Source organism: Bos javanicus, chromosome 9 (assembly GCF_032452875.1).
Source record: "Bos javanicus breed banteng chromosome 9, ARS-OSU_banteng_1.0, whole genome shotgun sequence".
Taxonomy (NCBI): domain Eukaryota; kingdom Metazoa; phylum Chordata; class Mammalia; order Artiodactyla; family Bovidae; genus Bos; species Bos javanicus.
Window position 1 is genome coordinate 73429790 of NC_083876.1, and position 23569 is coordinate 73453358.

The 23569-nt window shown below is 37.2% G+C and overlaps 1 protein-coding gene, 1 long non-coding RNA gene and 1 other non-coding gene across 12 annotated transcripts in view; 2 read left to right on the plus strand and 1 right to left on the minus strand.

The window, feature by feature from the left end:
- Positions 1-23569, plus strand: part of LOC133254063 (uncharacterized) — a 252562-nt gene that overhangs the window by 143228 nt on the left and 85765 nt on the right. The window lies entirely within an intron of this gene.
- AHI1 (Abelson helper integration site 1) overlaps positions 1-23569 on the minus strand; it is a 219722-nt gene that overhangs the window by 76716 nt on the left and 119437 nt on the right. For 7 of the 10 annotated variants that reach the window (XR_009738557.1, XR_009738556.1, XM_061428058.1 and 4 more), the window contains one exon: positions 4871-4999. The exons of the other annotated variants lie outside the window; for them this stretch is intronic. Coding sequence is in view for 5 of the 7 variants with exons in the window: in XM_061428058.1 (XP_061284042.1) it covers positions 4871-4999 (129 nt within the window). In the remaining 2 variants the exon portion in view is untranslated. The remainder of the gene's footprint in view (positions 1-4870; positions 5000-23569) is intronic. 10 annotated transcript variants of the gene reach the window in all.
- TRNAG-UCC (transfer RNA glycine (anticodon UCC)) lies at positions 5191-5263 on the plus strand. Its single transcript has one exon. It is a non-coding gene; the product is annotated as a tRNA-Gly (tRNA).

Genomic DNA, 23569 nt, shown 5'->3' on the forward strand with positions numbered 1-23569 from the left:
AGTGATTTAAACATGATTTAAAAAATAATTTGTTTCACTTAAAAAATATTCTTAATATCTACTGTTAGCCAGTGAAGTATAAACTACTATACTCTCTTTATTCACTCAACTAATATTTATTACAGTTTTAAGTGGCTATTTGGAACTCAGTGATAAAAGATAAATCCTAACAGGGAGCTCAGCTCTGTGCTCTGTGATGACCTAGAGGGGCAGAATGGGAGGGTGGGAGCAAGGGGATATATGTACACATATGGCTGATTCAAGATGTTGTACAGCAGAAACTAACATGACATTGTAAACCAATTATGTTCCAATTTTTAAAAAACCATATAAAAATAAAAAAGATAAGATTATAAAGGATAAATTATGATTTCTGACCTTAAGAGTCTAGTAAAACAGGTGTCCTTCTTTGAAGAAATACTAGATAGCAAATTAACAGCTCTGTCTTAAATGTATTAATAACTGTGTCTTTCAAGTAATTTTGATGGAAAGACATTTTTATTTATAGATAACACTGGCCTTGAAAAAACAATTTAAAAACCCAAGTAAAACATATTTGAAAATATTCAAATAATGTTGACTCTTACTGCAGACTTTAATGACACTGAAGTATACAGAACTAATGGTGAAATCCTCATCTCTCCAGCCCCCACATTCTCACAATCCCCTCTAGCTGCAACCACTAAGAACAGTCTGGCACGACACTCTGGCTTTTAAATGAGAGTGGTCATACCACAGGGTTCAGCAATTAGCAACATCTTACATATGTGTTTTCACTACTATAATCTGACTGCCATAAAACTGGCCTCGGCTGATTACTGATTTTAAACTTCTTATCCAATTAGAAAGTAGTTTCAAAGTGATGTAAAAAATAAAAAAACTAAAACCCCCTAAAATCTACATCCTTAGCTTATAAAAGTACAAAGAAAAAATGCATATTTTACAGTTTCAACTTCAGGATAAGAATGTGTTGAAAACTAGAATTTTAAAATGGATTATGTATAGACATAAGCTTAGTTTTCAATTTAGATTGCCTACAAAAATTATATCATTTGGAAATATATCATACATGTTTGTTCAAGCTTTCAACAGAGAATATACAGAAAGGAATAAGCTTAAGGAAAAACAATCCCAAATAGTTTGCTATTTTAAGTAAATTTTACCTAAAATGTCTACATTTATATTTTATTTCACTTTCATCTGGTCATACATTCCAGATGTTTCTGTGAAAGTATTTCTTGGATGGAATCAACATTTAAATTAGCAGACCTTGGATAAAGTACATTGCTCTCCACAATGTGACTGGGCTTCATCAAGCCAGCTGAAGGCCTGAAGAAAGACTACTTTCACTAGGGTGTGTCTAAGCATGTCTTTGTTATAATTAATCTTTTTGGGGACTTGATAAGCCCTTTAATCTGCAGAATCTTATCATTCTTCTGCTCTGGGAAACTTTATTTAATTCTTCACCTCATTTTATTTTTACCTTCTTAATTTTTATTTTTTGAAAATCGTTCCACTTAATCTTCTAGCATCTTCTTTTTCACTTTGTTTAACGCTTTTAAAATCTGAAATCATGTTTAATTCCTTTCCAGAGGCCTACAGAGACTCAGGCACAAGGAACGGTACAACCTGGACATATCTCAGAGGATGAAGTTTATTTTCTGGGATCTCAGAGCCCATGGATCAGGCAGGGGGGTGGGATGGAAGGACTGCATCCTCTTTGGTGCTGAGCAAAGACCTGTGCACAGAAAACAGGCCTCTTCTCAAGATGTGGGCAGAAAATGGGATCTCCAGAGTTCACTGAGGTCTTTCAGCCAGCAGAAGCTATAAATCCTCTGTTGTTGTTCTGTCATTAAGTTGTGCCTGACTCTGTGACCCCACGGACTGCAGCACCCCAGGCTTCCCTATCCTTCATTATCTTCTGGAGATTGCTCAAATTCATGTCCATTGAGTTGGTGATGCCACTGAACCATCTCATCCTCTGCTGCCCCCTTTTTCTCTGGTAACTAGCTATTTTGTCAGTTTAATGTTGGTAGTGCACCTAGGGTCTGGCAGATCCTATGGACCACAATGGTCCTCAAAGGGGGCCAAATATACCAAGGGCTCCATCCACCTGGAGGAATCTGCTTCCAGGGCCAATTACTGGGAGATGGCTGAATCTACCACTGATGAGACTTGAGAGGAGAAGCTTACTCCTGTGCTTCAGTACAGCAGCAACAGTGGCACAGGTTCCCTTTCACTGTTATGCTACAGCTCAGACATCCAGCAGTACAGTTGGGTCCACAGTCATGTGCCTGCAGAGAAAACTAACTCTGGTAAGGAGTTTCAGTAACTTAGATCATGGCATCTGGTCCCATCACTTCATGGCAAATAGATGGGGAAACAGTGGAAACAGTGGCTGACTTTATTTTTTGGGGGGTTCTAAAATCACTGCAGATGGTGACTGCAGCCATGAAATTAAAAGACGTTTGCTCCTTGGAAGAAAAGTTATGACCAACCTAGACAGCATATCAAAAAGCAGAGACATTACTTTGCCAAGAAAGGTCCGCTAGTCAAGGCTATGGTGTTTCCAGTAGTCATGTATGCATGTGAGAGTTTGACTATAAAGAAAGCTGAGCACCGAAGAATTGATGCTTTTGAACTGTGGTGTTGGAGAAGACTCTTGAGAGTCCCTTGGACTGCAAGGAGATCCAACCAGTCCATCCTAAAGGAAATCAGTACTGAATATTCACTGGAAGGACTGATGTTGAAACTGAAACACTAATCTAATTCTTTGGCCACCTGATGCAAAGAATTGACTCATTTGAAAAGACCCTGATGCTGGGAAAGACTGAAGGCGGGAGGAGAAGGGGATGACAGAGGATGAGATGGTTGCATGGCATCCCCGACTCAATGGACATGAGTTTGAGTAAACTCTGGGAGTTGGTGATAGACAGAGAGGCCTGCGTGCTGCAGTCCACAGGGTCACAAAGAGTTGGACACCACTGAGTGACTGAACTGAACTGAAAGTCGCTCAGTCATGTCCAACTCTTCGCAACCCCGTGGACTACACAGTCCATGATATTCTCCAGGCCAGATTACTGGAATGGATAGCCTTTCTCTTCTCCAAGGGATCTTCTGACCCAGGAATTGAACCAGGGTCTCCTGCATTGCAGGGGGATTCTTCACTAGCTGAGCTACCAGGGAAGCAGCAAATAACCCTACACAACTGGTGAAAGTAAAAGTCGCTTAGTCATCTGAGCAACTCTTTGCGACCCCATGCACTGTAGCCTTCTAGGCTCCTCTGTCCGTGGAATTCTTCAGGCAAGAATACTGGAGTGGGCAGCCAAATACTAGAGTGGGTAGCCATTTCCTTGTCCAGAGGATCTTCTCAACCCAGGGGTTGAATCAAGGTCTCCTGCCTTGCAGGCAAATTCTTTACCATCTGAGCCACCAGGGAAGTCAACTAGTAGTGACACTGATAACAATGAGGAAATTAGAGAATCCCTTAAATTAAAAAAAAAAAAAACAAAATGAAACTTGACAACTATTAAGAATTTTAACAAAGGTAACTAATAAACAACAAAGATAACCCCATTTTAAAGCGGAGAAACAGCTGCTTTCAGAAAGCAAATCTGAAGATGGGGTACAAAAACAAGGAGCAGCAGTACAACTGCTGAAACCCAGGTATTTAAGTCACACACCCTCCAGATCCATTTGTGTGTTTGTCTAGACCCCGTGGTCAGGATCTGATTTAATTCATTTTTCTATCCATTGGGCCTGGTCCAACCGCTTGAAACACAGAAGGTCCTCAAGAGTTAACTCAAACGTTAACTGAATGAATTAAGCTATGCCACTGGCTTAAAATTCTACAATGCAGTATTAACTGTGTACATTAGTCATCAGAATGTTTGAATTAATGTTCTAAAAATTAACCTTTTAAAAGGGTTAATTAACTACTTCCTTTGGTGATGTTTCTAAACCTACTATAAAACTGAAAAGGATCGCTTACAATTTTTCCTGATTTTCCAGACATTGATATACCCTAGAAAGATAATAAAGAAATTTTATGCTTCTTGAGAGATGCTTTTAGGTATTTTACTTTGTGGAAAATCAGGACATGACATTTCATACCACTCATACTTGACTGATTCCAAAAGCAGAATTATATATTCTTTAGTTTCCTTAAACTCTATCAACCTTCAAGTCAGGACCATGATCAAAGGAAAGGAAGGAAAGATATGACTGGATTTGTTGCAAAAACAAAGCAGGCAGGAATAAATGTCAAATTCTAAAGTCAGAACATATTTCCAGCAATCTTATGTATCATCACCAAATGATCATGGACAACCCATCAAGCACCAGACACCACCCTGAGGACAGGAGAACCTCTACCCTCCCTTCTGCGAAGCCTTCTAAAGAGTTGTTTTTTTTTTTTTTGCTAGAACTATCATCCTAACTGAATTAGGAAATTGCCATTAATCTCTACATAGGGCAGAGGGAAATTATGCTTTGATTATCTATGGCTAGGAGAAAATGAAATACAATTTATTATATTCCAGTAAAATACACCAGTTTAAAAAGGCAAAGATCTTTCTTGCCAAATTTAATATAAAGATGTCCGTATGAAAACTGCAGGCCCTTCTCAAGAAGTGGAAAAGAAGTAAAACTGTTACTCAGATGATACAATTCATACCCCAAAAGTCCAAAAGAACCAATGCTAAAACAGAGCCAGTAACAGAACTAATAAAGTAGAAAGTCAGCACGATATCAAATTTAATATATAAAATCAACATTCTTTATATATTCAAACAATCAATTAGAAGATACAATGAAAAAGAATATCCCATTTACAAGATTATCATAACAGAGAAAACACCAGAATAAATACCAAAAAAGTGAAAGTGAAGTCGCTCAGTCATGTCCGACTCTTTGCGACCCCATGGACTGTAGCCCACCAGGCTTCTCCGTCCATGGGGATTCTCCAGGCAAGAATACTGGAATGGGTTGCCATTTCCTCCTCCAGAGAAAACAATATGAAGAAAATATTAAAGCAGTTCTAAAATACATAAATGTAGTCTTAAACAAATGGAAAGACATCCCTTATTCTAGGACAATGTAACAGCACATGAATTTAAGGTGATTTCAGTAAAAAAGTTTTTACCCTAGCACGAGACAAGTTGACTCTAAAATTCATACAGAATAGGGAATTCCCTGATGGTCCAGTGGTTAGGGCTCTGCACTTCCACTGCAGGGGACACAGGTTTGATCCCTGGTCAGGAACTAAGATCCTGCGTGCAGAGCTGTGAGGCCAAAATGAATAAATAAAATAAAAATATAGAAGAACATGCAAGAATAGCTAGAAAAATCTGGGGGGGTGGGAAGAGCAATGATTGAAAAAAAAATACTATCAAAATATATTATAAAAAGCCTCTGTAATTAAAACAATGTGGGGATGACACATGAATAGATACATAGACTAACAGGATATATTAAAATATTCAGAAAAAGATCCAAGCCTAAATATAGCAATGCAATAGTAGGACAACCTGACATTACATGCCACCTGACATGATGTAAGAAGGCATGTCACTCACAGTCTTCTTGTCAAAAAAGGTATTGCCTGGATTTAATCAAGACAAAATCAACATGGTGGACATTCTACAGGATAACTGGCTCAGGCAGATTCTTTGAAAAGTTAAAATCATGAAAAACAAAGAAACAAAAAGAGGTTCTAGATGAACTGAGATTAAATAAGACTATAATGAAATAATGACCAATGTAAATGCTAATTTGGACTGGATGCTATATGAAATAGGTAAGTAAATTTAAAAAATTACTTAAGACATCTTAGGAATAATTAGGAAAATCTGAATATGAACTGCTTATTAAATGATATTATAGTACACTAATTTTCCTACATGTGATGATGAAACTGCTGCTAAATCATGTCAGTTGTGTCCGACTCTGTGTGACCCCATAGATGGCAGCCCACCAGGCTCCTGTCCCTGGGATTCTCCAGGCAAGAATACTGGAGTGGGTTGCCATTTCCTTCTCCAGTGCATGACAGTATAAAGTGAAAGTGAAGTCGGTCAGTTGTGTCTGACTCATAGCGACCCCATGGACTGCAGCCCACCAGGCTCCTCCATCCATGGGGCTTCCCAGGCAAGAGTACTGGAGTGGGTTGCCATTGCCTTCTCCAGATGATGAAACTATGGTTATTTAAAATAATATCCTTCCTTCTGGCAGATATATATGAATGAGGTTTTAAAACAGAAGATGCAAATCAAGTTTCATTTTACCTACTTTTTTCCACCTTTCTGTGGTTTTAAAATATTTCAAAATGAAGTCTGAGAAAGGATTGTAGGCTCTTAATAGACTTTAAGTAGGCAAGCAAGTTTTCAATGGTTTTGAAAATTATAAAATATTCCATATAAGCAGAGTAAACAGGCTTAAAATTTTTACTGAAAAAACTTCTCGAAATTATTTAAAACAAAGAGCCAACAAAAAATCAAAACACTCACTCTGGATGGATTACAACACCTTCCTAAAAATGAGAGAAAACTTCACAATTAATGTGTGAATGTACTATATTTTACATATTGATAGCTCTACTCATAAATCTACTATGTTTATTAAAAATAATAACTTTCTGGGAAAATCACTGTCCCGTTCAGAGATATGAGTTTCTTATAATTCTCTATTAGATTTTGTTCCTTTACAATTAGGAAAAAAATACATTCCCAAGGGCAATTTATTAGTATAATACATTCTGACTCTGGACCTATTCTGTAATTCAGAGAAAGACTGGCTCTTGCAATGATCAGATATGTGATATATCTGATTAACTGGGCAAGTTATTTACCCACTCTATGCCTTCATTTCCTAGTTCAGTACAGGGGAAGCTCACTGGCTGATGGGAGGATTCAACTAGTTAATTAATATAAAACATACTTCAAACTGTACCTGGCATATTGAACACTAAACATAATTGATATATATTCAGGATGATTATTTCGAGTTTAATGTTTAAAATATCTGAGCCAGAAGGAGATCAAGCTGGCAGAGTAGAAGGATGCTGGGTTCAGCTCTGCCAACGAACACCTCAAAAAAACATCTACATGTGGAGTATTCTCATTGAAAGCAAACCAGAGACTGGCGGAAAGACTCATCTACACCCAAGCCTGTAAAGAAAGATCACACAGAGTCGCAGAGGAAGGGAGGAGAAGCAGTCAGGTTGGAACCTGTGCCCCAAGGAAGGGACACAGAAGAGGAGGGGGATGTCAGCGACTCAAAGATCCTCCCTGGGGAGTAAGAGATTTGAACCATATATTGGGCACCCCACCTCTAAGGTTCAAAATCAGCAAGATGAATCCCCTTAGCGGGGTTTGAAAACCAGTGGGACTCACAGGAGGACCGTAAGAAATTGAGGCTTCACTCAAGAAGAGTATGCGCATGTGTGTTTGCTGCAGCTGCTTCTGCTAAGTCGCTTCAGTCATGTCCGACTCTGTGCGACCCCATAGATGGCAGCCCACCAGGATGCCCCGTCCCTGGGATTCTCCAGGCAAGAACACTGGAGTGGGTTGCCATTTCCTTCTCCAATGTATGAAAGTGAAAAGTGAAAGTGAAGTTGCCCAGTCGTGTCCGACTCCTAGCGACCCCATGGACTGCAGCCTACCAGGCTCCTCCGTCCATGGGGTTTTCCAGGCAAGAGTACTGGAGTGGGGTGCCACTGCCTTCTCCGGCCATGTGTGTTTACTCCCTGAAAAAGGCAGAGGAACCCGACGGAAACCGCCCAGGGCTCAGGCCGGTTTCCCACAACTGACTCAGCGCTTGACCCAGCCCACCCCAGATGCCTGCTCCAGCCCCTCTTGTCTGGTGCAGCTTTCAGAGGTGCTCATGTTAAGGACAGTGGTCTCGTGGGTGGGATGGAACCAACTTGGACCCGACACACATGTGAACAGGGTGCAGGCGGCCATGGCTGACACTCGCGAAGGCAGATCAGGTGTGGTCTGGAGCTCTGATTGGTGTCCTGTGACCATCCCAGCATGTGTCCAAACCTGGGCCAGTGGATGTCTGCTTTGGCTCCTGTTGCTCCAGCACTGCTCTTTTCTGGGGAGAAGGTGCCACTGCCAGTAGTGGGGAGAATGTTCTTAAAGGAAATAATAAGCTCAGATCTGCCCCTTAGGGCTTCTGTTTCATAACCTTGGGACCCATCCCCACTCTTGATACGGTGGTGATGCCCACTGAGCAAAAGAGAAGCCCATGCTCACATGTGACTCAGCTCCTGCATCTCTAACCCCACTTCCCACCAAGGTGACAGATGCTACTACACCCTAGGGGAAAGCACAACCCTTGCTCCTTTCAGATCCCAGTCGAACATCAAAGCCAGTGGGCACAAACACAGTTCATAGGATGCTCGCACACCACAACACCTCTTCAAGACTTCAAGACTGCACTGGTTAACAGTTTCACCTAATTTCATACAGACGTAGAAAGTTAAGCAAAATAAGACAGAAGTTTTTATTTCAAATGAATGAACAAGAAAAAAAAAAAAAAACCCTGAAAGAACAACTAATGAAACAGATAATTTACCAGAAAAAGAGTTCAAATTATTAGTAATAAGAATACTAACTGAACTTGGGAAAGAATAGATGAACAAGTGAGAATTTTAACAAAGAACTAGAAATCATAAAAAAGAACCAGTCAGAACTAAAGAATACAATAACTGAAATGAAAAACATACTAGAAAGAATTAACGGCAGACAAGGTAACATAGAAGAATGCATAAATGATCTGAAAGCTAGAACAATGCAAATCATCCAATCAGAAGAGCAAAAAGAAAAACAAAATTCAACAATCATTCACGATAAAAACTCTCATCAAAATTAGTGTGTGTATGTGTGTGTGTGTGTGTGTTTATGGTCAGTTGCTCAGTCATGTCTGACTCTTTGCAACCCCGTGGACTGTAGCCCACCAGGCTTCTCTGTCCATGGCATTTTTCAGGCAAGAATACTGGAGTTGGTTGCCATTTCCTACTCCAAGGGATCTTTCGAGATGCAGGGATTGAACTTGCATCTCTTGTGTCTGCTGCATTGGCAGATGGATTCTTACACTGTGCCACCTGGGAGGGAACATATGCCAACATAATAAAGCCCATTTATGATAAACCTGCAGCTAACATTATACTCAATGGTGATGAGCTAAAAACTTTCCCTCTAAAATCAGAAACAAGACAAGGATGCCCACTCTTAATACTTCTATTTATCATTGTATTGGAAGTCTTAGGTACAGCAGTCAAACAAAAAAGAAAAAACAAAAGAAAGGAAAAGAAATAAAAGGCATCCAAATTGGAAGGAAAGAAGTAAAACTGTCACCATTTGCAAATGACATGATATTATAAACAGAAAATCCTAAAGTCTCCACCCAAAACTATTAGAACTAATAAATGAATTCAGTAAAGTTGCAGGATATAAGATTAACATACCAAAATCTGTTGGTTTTGTATACTGTAACAATCAACTGAAGAACTGTTGCTTTCAAACTGTGGTGCTAGAGAAGACTCTTGAGATTCCTTGGAAAGTAAGGAGATCAAACCAATTACTCTTAAAGGAAATCAACCCTGAATATTCTTTGGAAGGACTGATGCTGAAGCTGGAGCTCCAATACTTTGGCCACCTGATGTGAACAGCTGACATACTGGAAAAGACCCTGATGGGAAAGACTGAAGGCAGAAGGAGAAGAAGGTGACAGAGGATGAGATGGTTGGATGGCATCACTGATTCAAGGACATGAACTTGGGCAAACTCTGGGAGATGGTGAGCGACAGGGATGCCTGGTGTGCTGCAGTGCATGAAGTCGTGAAGAGCTGGACATGACTTGGTGACTAAACAACAACAACAACAACAAACTATCAGAAAGAGAAAGCACAAAAATAATGACATTTAAAATTGCATCACAATGAATAAAATACCTAGGAATAAACTTAACCAAGGAAGTAAAAGATCTACACTCTATAAACTATAAAGCACTGATAAAGAAAACTGAAGATGATACAAAGATATGGAAAGATACTATGGATGGACTGGAAGAACTAATAATACTGTTAAAATGTCCATACTGCTAAAAGCAACCTACAGACTTAAAGCAACCCCCATCAAAATATCCATGACAGTTTTCACAGAACTAGAAAAGATAATGCTAAAATTTATATGGAAATACAAAAGATCCTGAACAGCCAAAGTAATGTTTATAAAGTTAGAGGTAGCATACACCCTGATTTCAGACTATACTACAAAGCTGCAATAATCAAAATAGCATGGTACTGGCACAAAAAGACATAGATCAATGGAACAGAATAGAGAGCCCAGAAGAAATCCCACACACTTATGATCAATTGACCTACAACAGGCAGGTCTGGCAAAGGAGGCAAGAATAAACAATGGAGTAAAGATAGACTCTTCAGTGAGTGATACTGGGGTAACTGGACAGCTAACTGTAAAAAAATATGAAGTTAGAACATTTCTTCACACCAGATAAAAAAAGAAAAAGCTCAAAATAGATGAAAGACCTAAATTAAAGACTGGAAATCATAAAACTCCAGGAAAAAAACATAGGTAGAACACTCTTTGACATTAATTGAAGCAAAAATTTTTCCCCATCTTCTCCTAAGGCAAAGGATGCAAAAGCAAAAATAAATTAATGGAACCTAATTAAACTTAAAGGTTTTACATAGCCAAGGAAACCACTGACAAAATGAGAAGATTATCTACTGAATGGGAAAAAATATTTGGAAATGATATGACCAATAAATAATATACATAATAAATAAACAGCACATACAACTCAATATCAAAAAAACAAATAACCTGATTTAAAAAGTGGGCAGGTGACCTGAATAGACAATTTCTCCAAAGAAGACATACAGACACATGGAAAGATGCTCCATCTCACCAATCATCAGAGAAATGCAAATCAAAACTGCAATCTGATACCACCTCATACTTGTCAGAATGGCTGTCATCAAAAAGACCACAAAGGACAAATGTTGGTGAGGATATGGAAAAAAGGGAACTCTAGCACATAGTTGGTAGGAATGTAAATTGGTGCAGCCACTATGGAAAACAGTATGGAGGTTTCTCAGAAAACTAAAATTAGAACTACCATATCATCCAGCAAATCTACTCTCAAGTATATATCTGAAAAAAACAAAAACACTAATTCAAAAAGATACACACACCCTCGTGTTTACTGCAATATTATATACACTAGCTAAGGTATGGAAGCCACCCAAATACCTATCATATATGGTATATATGTATGTGTGTGTGTGTGATGAGATGGCTGGATGGCATCACTGACTTGATGGACATGAGTCTCAGTGAACTCCGGGAGTTCGTGATGGACAGGGAGGCCTGGCGTGCTGCGATTCATGGGGTCGCAAAGAGTTGGACACGACTGAGCGACTGATCTGATCTGATCTGATCTGTGTGTATAATGGAATATTACCCAGCCATAAACAAGTTAATTTCCATGGATGGACATGGAGGATATTATGCTTAATAAATAAGGCAGTCAGAGAAATTCAAATACTGTATCATATCCCCTAAATGTGGTCTAAAATGTAAAACTAGTGAATATAAAGAAAGGAAACAGATCCACAGATATAGAGAACAAAATAGTGGTTATCAGTGGAGAGAGGGAAGAGGGGGGAGGGAAAGATAAGAGATAGAGGATTAAGAAGAAGTATAAACTATGTGTAAAATTAATAAGTTATAAAGATATATTGTTGGAGAAGGAAATGGCAACCCACTCCAGTATTCTTGCCTGGAGAATTCCATGGACAGAGGACCCTGGTGGGCTATATAGTCCATGGGGTCGCAAAGGGTCCGACACAAGGGAGCGACTACCACTCACACTCACTCAAAGACATACTGTATAGCACAGGGAAGATAGCCAATATTTTATAATAACTTTAAAGGGAGTATAATCTATAAAAATATTGAATGATTACTTTGCACACCTGCAACACAACATTGTAAATCAAGTATACTTCAATTAAAAAAATTCTATATTTGCCATATATTTTCAACAGCCTTTAAATACATATAGAACTAAGGTTTAGGGCTTCCCTTGTGGCTCAGCTGGTAAAGAATCCATCTGCAATGCAGGAGAACTAAGTTCATTTCCTGGATTAGGAAGATCCCCAAAAGGCTGCCCACTCCAGTATTATGGCCTGGAGAACTCCATGGACTATAGTCCATGGGGTCTCAAACAGTCGGATATGACTGAGTGACTTTCACTTTCAAGCAATATAATTAAATATTTATAGGACAAAGGTTGGTGATTTTAATAATGAATTCTTGTTAGAACTTAATGGCTCACCTCATAAAACCTGAGGCGAAAATATTGACTTTATCATACATTTAATTAAAAATTTTATTATTAAAAATTTACTATAAAATATACACATCCAACATATATATGTGTATGCATATAGATATATGTACACACATATATGTGTGTGTATATATACATATATATATAAATAAATATAAATAAAGCCTGCCCCTTCCTCTCTATCTCACTACTTTTTGGGACACTCATCATTTGGATTATTGAAATAGCTTTCTAATCCAACTCCCTGATTTGTTCTGTAAAATTTCCAATGACATCCCACACTGCCAGAGAAGTGCTTAACTCAAACCAGCATGCAAAGCCATTCGGACATCCCTTCAAGTCAGAGGACACATTGCGCAGTCCAGGAAACACTAGGTGATTTTCTTCTCCTCACCCCACTCCTGATTTAGATGCCCTCCGACACATCTCCCTCCCTTAGTATTCCTGTGAAATCCTCTATCACAGCATTTCCATCACTATACTTAATAAAACTGTTTTAGTTTCTTGCATCATACAGTTCATCTTCAATAAGTGCGTGTTGAATGACTGAATACATGAATAGAGAAAATGAGAATTACAAAAACATCTTGCAGCAGAACTGGTTACAGATTCTCCACAGGAATAGGCATCCCATATTCCATATATTTTTCTAAATATTCATCTAAAATTGAATTTTTAGTAAATGTGAATTTTAAAAGTGGCTTATCCTCATTTAACCTGGTAAAATGTTAATATTTATTTCATATCAGATTTTTCAGGATGCTATGGAAAGCCCTCTATATATGTTAAAGATTTCAGAAAGAGAATATTCTTTGAAAACTGCAGTTTTCATTTATTTTATGGAAAAACTTCTCCAAATTCAGAAACATCAAAGCCTACAGCCCTTGAATCTACAATGTTTGGATATCTGTACATCACAGACAGAGGTAAAGCAGCGAATATTCAAACCACAAATTAGTAGGCTTTCCTGTGTCAGTCATGGAATCATGTAGTGAGCCACTCACCAGAAGCATGTAAACATGAATGAGTACATAAGACACTAGGGAAGTAGGGTAAAAGAGGCCATAAACTCTGAGACTAGTAAATTAATGCTTGTGAAAAAGTATAAAGCAAGCAAGGAGAAGTGAGTAGCTATACGGTGAAGAATACATCAATCAGACAATGTGACTCATGGCTTCAGTCCCACCACCAACAGTATAATTCAGTCTTTCTGTGCTTCAGTTCCATCTCGTACCTTCTGGGAAGATTTCCTGGCTATACCAGTCTCTAAGTGATCTGTGCTATTTATTCCCAAATATCAGTCAAAAAATTAAATTTACTGATCCAATAAATATATAAAGCTAGTATTTCTTTAACTGACTCATAAACTGATACACAAATAATTTAATTATGCAAGCTAATCACTCCTCAAAATCCCACAGTTCTTATTTCTATTTAAGAACTGAACAGAATTTTTAGCATTTCATCAATTTCTTCTAACAAGAGACCGAAGTCTGTGCAAATCATATCTTTTGTGACATGTTCTAGATATTCAATCTGAGGACAGTCAAGTATGTTTCTAATAAAATTGAGACAAGGACAAAAACACTTCAATTCTGGTGTTAAATCCATAAAATATAATTTAATCTGTCTTTAATACTGTTATTAATTATTTGAACAATGTTATGTAGTCCCTTGCAAATCACAAGTACAGCTACAAAAAGATGAAGGGTAATCATATAATTCAGTTTATTTTTTATTCAGATTTGTTGCTGCAGTGAGGAATTTTTAAAAAGACATTTAGCATAAAAAAAGCTTTCTGTACATGCTTGTATTTCAGTGTTTCCTTTATTGTCTTTTGAGGCAGCAAATATCCAAGCTATTGATCTCACAGTCATCCTAATGGTTCTTAGTTTCTTCAATAGTCTCTTCCAGCTTATCTCCCTAACTCTTGTGGATTTAAAGACTACACATATGCCCTTCACTCCTTAATCTATACTTACGATCCAAGCCTATATTTCAAAGTATGCAGTCTGGTTCCTGGCACAGGGCTTGACTCATAGTAAGATATTTAATAAATAAGGCTCAAATAGAACTACAAGCTGTTTGACAGCTCAATCCAGATGTTTGCCAGGCATCTCAAACTCATTATATCCAAAATACAATTCAGTATCATTTCCCCAATATTCCTATTCAGTATTTTTGTTCATGGATTGCCATTCACTCATTCACCAAAATTAGAATCCTTAGTTATCCTCAAATTCTACTTCTCTATCTCTTACCATTCATAGTCCAAATTTCTAATATGTTAATAACTTCACATCTCTAGCTTCTTATTTCAGTCCTGTTCTCCCACTACAATTAACATAATCTTTTAACAGCCTTCCTAGATGGAATGCCCTAATACCTTTTATAAGTAAGTCTTCTCATCTTATAACAATTATTTTTCTGCTTTACATCATATCTACTCTCCAGTATTTTTTGTTCCTATCTTTAATTATAGCAAGTATTAAACTGTACAGTCCCACCCACCTTGCCCTTTTGAAAATACATCTCTAGTGAATACTGCCAGTACTGGGATAGGGCAGTGCTTTTAACTTCGTTTATATACGGCCTCTTGTTACCACTCTGACATTCCACTCTCCCCATCATTCCTTCACAACAGCCATATTCGCTTTTTTTTGCTGTGCAAAATGCACACCAAGCATACTCCTGACTTGGCATCTTGGTTGTATATGCTACTCTTTCAGACCACACGGCTTTCTTTCTTCTTCAAAATTCTGCTCAAGTGTCACCTTCTCTGTGAAGCTTTCCTTGGCCCTTCCCCCCATTAAAGACATCAACCTAACCCATTTCCCAGCCCTTTCCTTGCTTTGTTATTTATTATATTTATTTGCTTACTGTCTGTCTCTCTCTGCTGGAAGTTAAATTTAAACAAGGACATGGATTATTATCTGTTTGGTTCACGTAACACTTAGAACTGTGCCTGGGACAAAGTAAGTACGCATTGGGTACTTACTGAATGTATGAATGAATGTTGCATTCCCAGTTTCTGCATGTTCAGGAATTAAACACACTTTATAATTGAAAAAACAAAGCACACACACACAAGAAGAAAGTTAGCGTTTAGAAAGGATTTAATAATGGAAAGCTATTTTCATCTACTATGGTGGTGTGGTATTGAGAACGTAAGAAAGAGAGAACTCATTTTCCCAGGTCTAGTCATAAAAGATACAATTTAAATTTTAGGGAGAGATAAGAAAATTTTGAACATAAGCATGACGATTTAGAATATGTTTTTGACAACTCCGATTATATTAATTTTTTCCCTGTTCAAAGTTCAATGAATATTAAGAAGTACATTAACTTGCCTAATTGCTATACTGTACATTTATAACTGCCTTTAACATTAAAGTGTTTTATTTTCAACTCTTTATTAAATCTTCACTTGAAAATATACAGATTGAAAAGCCTGAGATGACATTAAGTATCAAGTCTAATAACATTACTACAAAAATAAAAGAAAAATGAAGAAAAAAGGAAAACAAGACCACCTCTGCAAAAATCCCCAAACTTTGTTAATTCTACATTGATTAAAAAAAAAAATCCAAAAAACCTGCTTAATTAGATTTAATAGCTTTGAGATGTGAAAGACTGGGATTTCTTTCAAAAGAAGGGCAAGTATACACAGCACACACACACAGGGTCACTCATACACATTAATATAAAAGAAACTGGAGGGTTTTCTATGTATTAACTCACTTATTCCCAGAATACTCCTGGGAGACACATTTGAAAGAAGTAACATAGCAATTAAGGTTATGACATGACTTGTGACATATTAGTCATATAAAAGGCCAGCAACAAAATTCAGATTCCTAACTCTAAACTGCCATTTAGAGCAGTCTTAAATGGATAATATTGTTCTATACTGTAAAGACAACACAGAATTAACACATTTAATCAAGACGATTCCTTCCTCTGTGTTTCCTTAGTGTTTTATGCTTATCTCCTGTTGAAGTCATCTCTCCAATATCTTATAACTGTTTCTTTGCCTGCTGTATTCCCCAACCAGCCTGGGAGGACTCTGAGGGTAGTCCTTCCTCTTCCATTTCCTTAGGGCGTGGCCTGGTCCCTAACACAGAGTAAACTCACCATAAACACTGCTTGATAAACTATATGAAATAATTTTTGATAAAGTATAAAAAAGTTTTTATTTTTTAAACTCAGTTAACAGCTTTTTTAAGAGTGCTTCTACTAAAATATAGTATTTCCGGTTTTGATAAAAAAAGGAAAAGACGGACACTAGTCAAAAATCACCCTCAATTTATTATATTATTATTATAATTGAATTTTTTTCAGAGAAGAAAGTAAAAAAAAAAGTAAATTGACTGAAATTAGAGCATTAGAAAAATGTTCTTTTTACTTGTCAAACATTTACATTGCAAAAACCGCTTAAATTATTAAAAAAAAATGACCAGTCATTCCACTTAGTCAATTCTTAGTTTCCATATTTGTCATCAACTTTGCTCTCAGACGTGCAGAAAAAAAACCAGAGTAATTCTTTACGTTTTCATTCACTTTTTACTCAAGGAAAAAGCTTCCTGAAAACACATGTTTAAAATTCTGGAAAATACAAATCAACATTATCTAGATATCTCTATCATTACCAGAAGGTCTGATTCCTCAACCTAATTTCCATTGTTAGTTGACATTTTCAATAAGTGATGGATGTTCATTTCCAGAAAACATTACCAGTAAATTCTATGATATCACAGTCTCTTCACTATCCAGACCAAACTGACTAAACCACAAAATGCAAAAGCACGCAGTTAGCTACTCTGCGAGAAGCCTTAGGCTATTCTGAGTACAACTTAGAAAAGTATAACCTAACTGAGTAAGAGTCAATGAAAACTTCATTTATATAACCCTCCTTCTCTGAATTTCCAGGGCTTTCAGAAGACACAACCAAAATGTTTAAACACTAAAGTATTTCTTGTCATAGACTTAATTCACAAAACAGTTACTTTGGGAGGTGGAAATTTACAAAGAAAATAAAAATTATCATTTTTATGATATAAATGGTATTTCTTTTTTTTCCCATGACCAGGGGAGGGGAAACATAAAGAGCTGCTTTCTTCATTCTAAGTAGTGCCTACTCTAAGCAAGATCAGTCAATAAAATTATAACTAATTTTTCAAAGTCATAACTTTTCACAGAATAACAGAACATAAAGACTGAATGGACAGTGTTGGGAAATATGTGAAAATGCTAATGTATAGATACATAAAGGAAAGGAATACATATACATGATTAATATGGAGTAAAATTTATTCTACTTTAAACATGAATTAAACTATTCTTCATTGTCAGAGATATGGTCAACATTTGATATATTTATATAGTGCTGAAAAACTAAAAATAATCATAAGATCTAGCAACTGAAGAAAGGCTTTGAAATTATAGAATACTCGTTTTCTTTAAGACCAGGCACTAAGTTTATTATCACAAAAAAAAATGTACAGAAAACCTTGCAAAAACATATTCAGGAATATATCCCACAACATCTTTTTATATGCCTAACTACCTTAAAAATGGAAAAACTGTCAATTTCAGTATGAAATTATAAAAATAGTAAAATGTGTCTTATGGTTGGTATTAAACAATATTAAATATAGTCTTTCTGAAACTATAAGAAACAGACCATAAATTAGGCCTAATCAAAAATAATTTTGCCATTTTATAACCTGCCCTCCCACCTTGCCTGCTGCAGCCAATATAAAGTTTTTGTAATCCTTCCTCTAATCCTCACTCTGAGTAGATTGGTTACTGATACTATCAATTTTCCCTGGAGGCACAGCAGTAAAGTACAAAACATTCATGATTTCCACCATGATGTGAATTATGTTCTGACAGGAAAGCTGAAACGTTCTCCTACCTTAGGATTATGTAATAAAAACTCCTTTTGTCTTGGAAACGTTTTAATTAGTATGCCTAGATGCTGTACTCTGAAAAAAATATTTATGTACTAAAAGAACATGGATTTTTCACTTAAGACATTCACTAAATTTAATTTTAAGAGCATAGTGATTTCTCTTTCTGAAGTTTAGTGGGAAGTTAAAAATCAAAAAGTTCAATGATTAAAACAGTTCTGGATATAGTCATAAAGATACTATCTATAACTCTACTGCATTGTAAGTCAAACATAGGTTGGTATTTAAAAACTTTCACTTGCAGTAAACACTTTCCTATCCTCTATTTTCAAATGACGAGTCACTAAGTTGAAATAACTTGCTCCAGGTCACAGCATAAGAAACAAAATCTGAATCTAAATTCAGGTGTTTCTGACCTCTTGGCTAAGTGCTACTAGAATCTGTGGTACTAATTTAAATATGAAAAATAAACTTCTGGACTCTCTATTCAAGTTAATCAATATTGCTTGTTAATAACATCTGCACAATCATGATGATGAAATATCATGAAGTCTTCAGGATGATATATTCAGGAAAGTTTTAATATTAAAAGCATTATTTGTACTTAATTTAAAAATGGGTAATCTAGTCTTAATATTGTAACACCTGATTTGTCTGATGTCAGATAATAAAGATTTACATCAAAGTAGATATAGGTCTGAACTTGTGCACAATGACAGCTACTGGCCATGTGTAGCTATTTACATTTAAATGGAAACGAAGGAAAATTAAACATTTAGTTTCTAAGTCACACAAAACACATTTCCAGTATTCCACTGTCACATGAGACTGGAGGCTCCCATATAGACTGTGCTGGTCTAGAATGCAGCAAAGAGGTCTGGGCGGAAGACTAACACTTGAGAATCACTGGGCGCATGGGTTTTCTTTAGTCATGAGATCGCCAAGGAAGTGAATATATATTATATATATAGGTAATGAAAGAGGATCTGATTGCAGTGGAGCAGTCTAAGAAGACAAGGAAGAGAAGAGGAAGAATAGCAAAGAAGGATGAAGAGCAGTGGCTAATGAGATAAGAGAAAGAAACCGAGAATGCGGTGGCCTGGAAACCATGTGTTAATAAGCCATCAAATGTGTCAAATGCCGCTGATAGGTCAAGCAAGATAAGGACAGAGAACTGACCATTGGAATTAGCGGTGTGTACAGGTCACTGGTGAGACTGAAAGAGCAGATTAGAGATTTCAGCAAACTTAGAGAAGATGAAAAGTGATTCGACACATCTGTCTGAAAACATTACCGTGGGCTGAAGGAGATACAGAATCTATTGGACAAACAAAACTCAAGAGGAGTTGCAAACACTGAATCAGCGTATTGGGAAGGTGGTGAAATAAAATATAACCCAGGAGAAATCATCGAAGGTTCATATGTAAAACACTTGGGCCAAACAGGATGTAGATCCCACATAAAATGAATACTGCTGAGCATTAACCACACACAAAAAAGTGGTACTGCCTCTGAGAAAAAATATTGAACAAACCATCTGGAAAGAGTGAAGACCTTTAGAGTGGATACTGTTGATCTGCTTATTCTCTTTCTGGCAATTAGTCTGACAGCCTGACAGGTGAATTCATTTATTTTGCCTCTTTACCCTAAATATAAGCTGCCAGTTAATATGTTTTAGCCACATACGCAAAGTTCCTGATAGGCTTTCTGCTCAGATGACAAAAAAGCTAATTATAGAGTTACTTACACAAGAGAAGAGGAAAGAAAACCATATTTGTACCCAGTCCTTCATTTAAAAAACAGATACCAAGGATCATCAGATATAAAGGAAAAAATCACTAGCATAAAAGAAAAGCACAGGATATATTAACAGAGGGAAAAAACTGAACATAGAGGAAATGTCAATTCAGGAAGAGAACTTAAGAGAGATTTAGGAAGATATAATGACATCCACAGAACTTTGATACTAGGAAAAAGGAGCAAACAGGACAAGAGAGAAACCATGAGGGTCAAATGGATGATTGGTGAACTAAGGAAGACCTGAATAAAGGAATGAGAGGGCTGATTAGTTAGAAAAAGGAAAGGAGAAGGAGTCCAAAGTTTCCACCTGAAAAAGGGTAATGCAAATATAAAGAGTAAAACATAGAAACTCCTTTCAGGAAACTCAACCTCACTCATGGCAATGATCACAGTTCAATCACATATATGACAAAAAGTGGTTCGCGTATATTAGATTGGTGCAAAAGTAATAACGGTTGTGCTTTGTGGATCTTTGCCTTTTGATACTGGAATACATTCTTAAATGCAGGTTATGTTATACATAGTCTAAACATTTATTTCTCACTTTCTGTTTTTTGCCAATGACTTATTACTTGCTGTGTAGTTTTTTTAGATTACGGAAATGATGTTAGACAAAAAGCAAATTTAAGCAATTTTCTAATTCGAGTTCAAAGCGGGTGGTAAAGCAGCAGAGCCACATCTATAATGCATTTGGCCCAGGAATTGCTAATGAACATTAGTGGTGGTTCAGGAAGTTTTGCAAAGAAGACAAGAACCTTGAAGATGAGGAGTGCAGTGGCCGGCATCGGAAGCTGACAACCACCAACTGAGAGGATCATCAATGATTCTCTTTCAACTACACGTGTCAAAGAACTCAACATTGCCCATTCTATGGTTGCTCAACATTTCAAGCAAATTGGAAAGGTGAAAAAGCTCAGTAAGTGAGTGCCTCATGAGCTGACTAAAATAAAAAAAAAATTGTCATTCTGAAGCATCGTCTTCTTATTCCATGCAACAAAAACGAACCACTTCTTTATCACATCATGATGTGCAACAAAAAGTGGGCTGTATATGAAACTGGTGAGGACCAGCTCAGTGGCTGGATCAAAAAGAAGCTCCAAAGCACTTCCCAAAGTCAAACCTGCACCAGAAAAAGGTCATGATCATTGACCAACCTAGACAGCATATTAAAAAGCAGAGACATTACTTTGCCAACAAAAGTCCATTTAGTCAAGGCTATGGTTTTTCCAGTGGTCACATACGGATGTGAGAGTTGGACTATAAAGAAAGCTGAGCACCGAAGAATTGATGCTTTTGAACTGTGGTGTTGGAGAAGACTCTTGAGAGTCCCTTGGACTGCAAGGAGATCCAACCAGTCCATTCTAAAGGAGATCAGTCCTGGGTGTTCACTGGAAGGACTGATGCTAAAGCTGAAACTCCAATATTTTGGCCACCTGCTGAGTGCCGAAGAATTGATGCTTTTGAACTGTGGTGTTGGAGAAGACTCTTGAGAGTCTCTTGGACTGCAAGGAGATCCAACCAGTCCATTCTAAAGGAGATCAGTCCTAGGTGTTCACTGGAAAGACTGATGCTAAAGCTGAAACTCCAATATTTTGGCCACCTGATGCAAAGAGCTGACTCATTGGAAAATACCCTGATGCTGGGAAAAACTGAGGGCAGGAGGAGGAGGGGACGACAGAGGATGAGATGGCTGGATGGCATCACTGACTCGATGGACATAGGTTTGGGTAGACTCCGGGAGTTGGTGATGGACAGGGAGGCCTGGCGTGCTGTGGTTCATGGGGTCGCAAAGAGTAGGACACGACTGAGTGACTGAACTGAACTGAACTGTTTGTCTGTGCCCAGCTGACCCACCACGGCTTTCTAAATCCCGGTGAAACCACTACATATGAGAAGTATGCTCAGCAAATCGATGAGATGCACCAAAAACTGCAATGCCTGCAGCTGATTCTGGTCCACAGAAAGGGCCCAATTCTTCTTCATGACAGTGCCCGAAGACACGTCGTACAACCAACGCTTCAAATGTTGAACAACTGGGCTACGAGGTTTTGCCTCACTTGCCATTTCACCTGACCTCTTGCCAACTGACTACTACTTCTCCAAGCATCTCAACAACTTTTTGCAGGGAAGACACTTCAACCAAGAGGAAGCAGACAATGCTTTCCAAGAATTTTTCAAATCCTGAAGTATGGACTTTTTATGCTACAGGAATAAACAAACTTATTTCTCATCAGTAAAAATGTGTTTATTGTAATGGTTCCTATTTTGATTAATAAATATGTGTTTGAGCCTAGTTACAATGATTTAAAATTCACGGTCTGAAACCTCATTTACATTTGCATCAACCTAATATATCTCACTACACAAGTGTGAAGCTGAAAATCTTTTCTAAGATTAGATTTCATATTTCAGAGCCACATAAACTACAACAGCTATTTAACTTTGTTTAAACTCTCAGAAATTTTATATTTGATCTTTTTTAAAAAAAGATGTCTTATGCAAATAACTTCTATAAATCTTTAAAATATAAAAAAGACAAATCAAGCATTTGTTATCACATCAATTGGAAAACTTAGGTAAAAAGGTAAACATCAGAATGTCTATAAAATACAAATTCAGTGATCTGGCATGTACTCTGGCTATGTTACAATGAAATTATGTAGTTTTCATGTTCATTAAATCCGTAAGATCTCATTTTAATTTCCTATAGTTTATGGTTTTCAGTTGCTTTCTTATTATTTTTCAGTAACTTAATTATTTTACTTTAAAAATTAACCCACTGGGCAAATGTCACAGTATACTTTACAACTAAATTTAGCAGGTTCTTAAACAAAACACACACACACACACACACACACACACACACACACACACACAGAGAAATGTGACTAAAAAGAAGAAAAACATAAAGCAAATCTTCTATTTTTAACGGATGGGAGAAAAAGGTTGAAAATTAAGAAGTTAGAACCATTTACACCATATAAATATTCTACAAAATAGCTTCTTACAAAATAAGTGTCTAGAAAATAGTGCATAAATTTAAGCTCATTCAAATCAGCAGATTCAGATGAAGAGAAATGCTTGCATTCCTATTTTCTCTTCAGAGAGTATCTGGAGAAATCTCAATGCAGACCATTATACTAAGTGCCTTACCTTGTGCATAAAGATTATTCATTAAGTATATTAACATTCACTTGAGTTGATAAAAATGATGTTCAAATTAGTAAAGAATAAATATGTAGAATGGGCTTCCCAGGTGGCTCGAGTGGTAAAGAATCCACCTGGCAATGCAGAAGACATAAGAGATGTGGGTTCAATCCTCGGGTTGCGAAGATCCCCTGGAGGAGGGCATGGCAACCCATGCCAGTATTCTTGCCTGGAGAATCCCCATGGACAGAGGAGCCTGCTGGACTACAGTCCATAGGGTCACAAAGAGTATGGACACAACTGAAGTGACTTAGCACACACACACACAAATA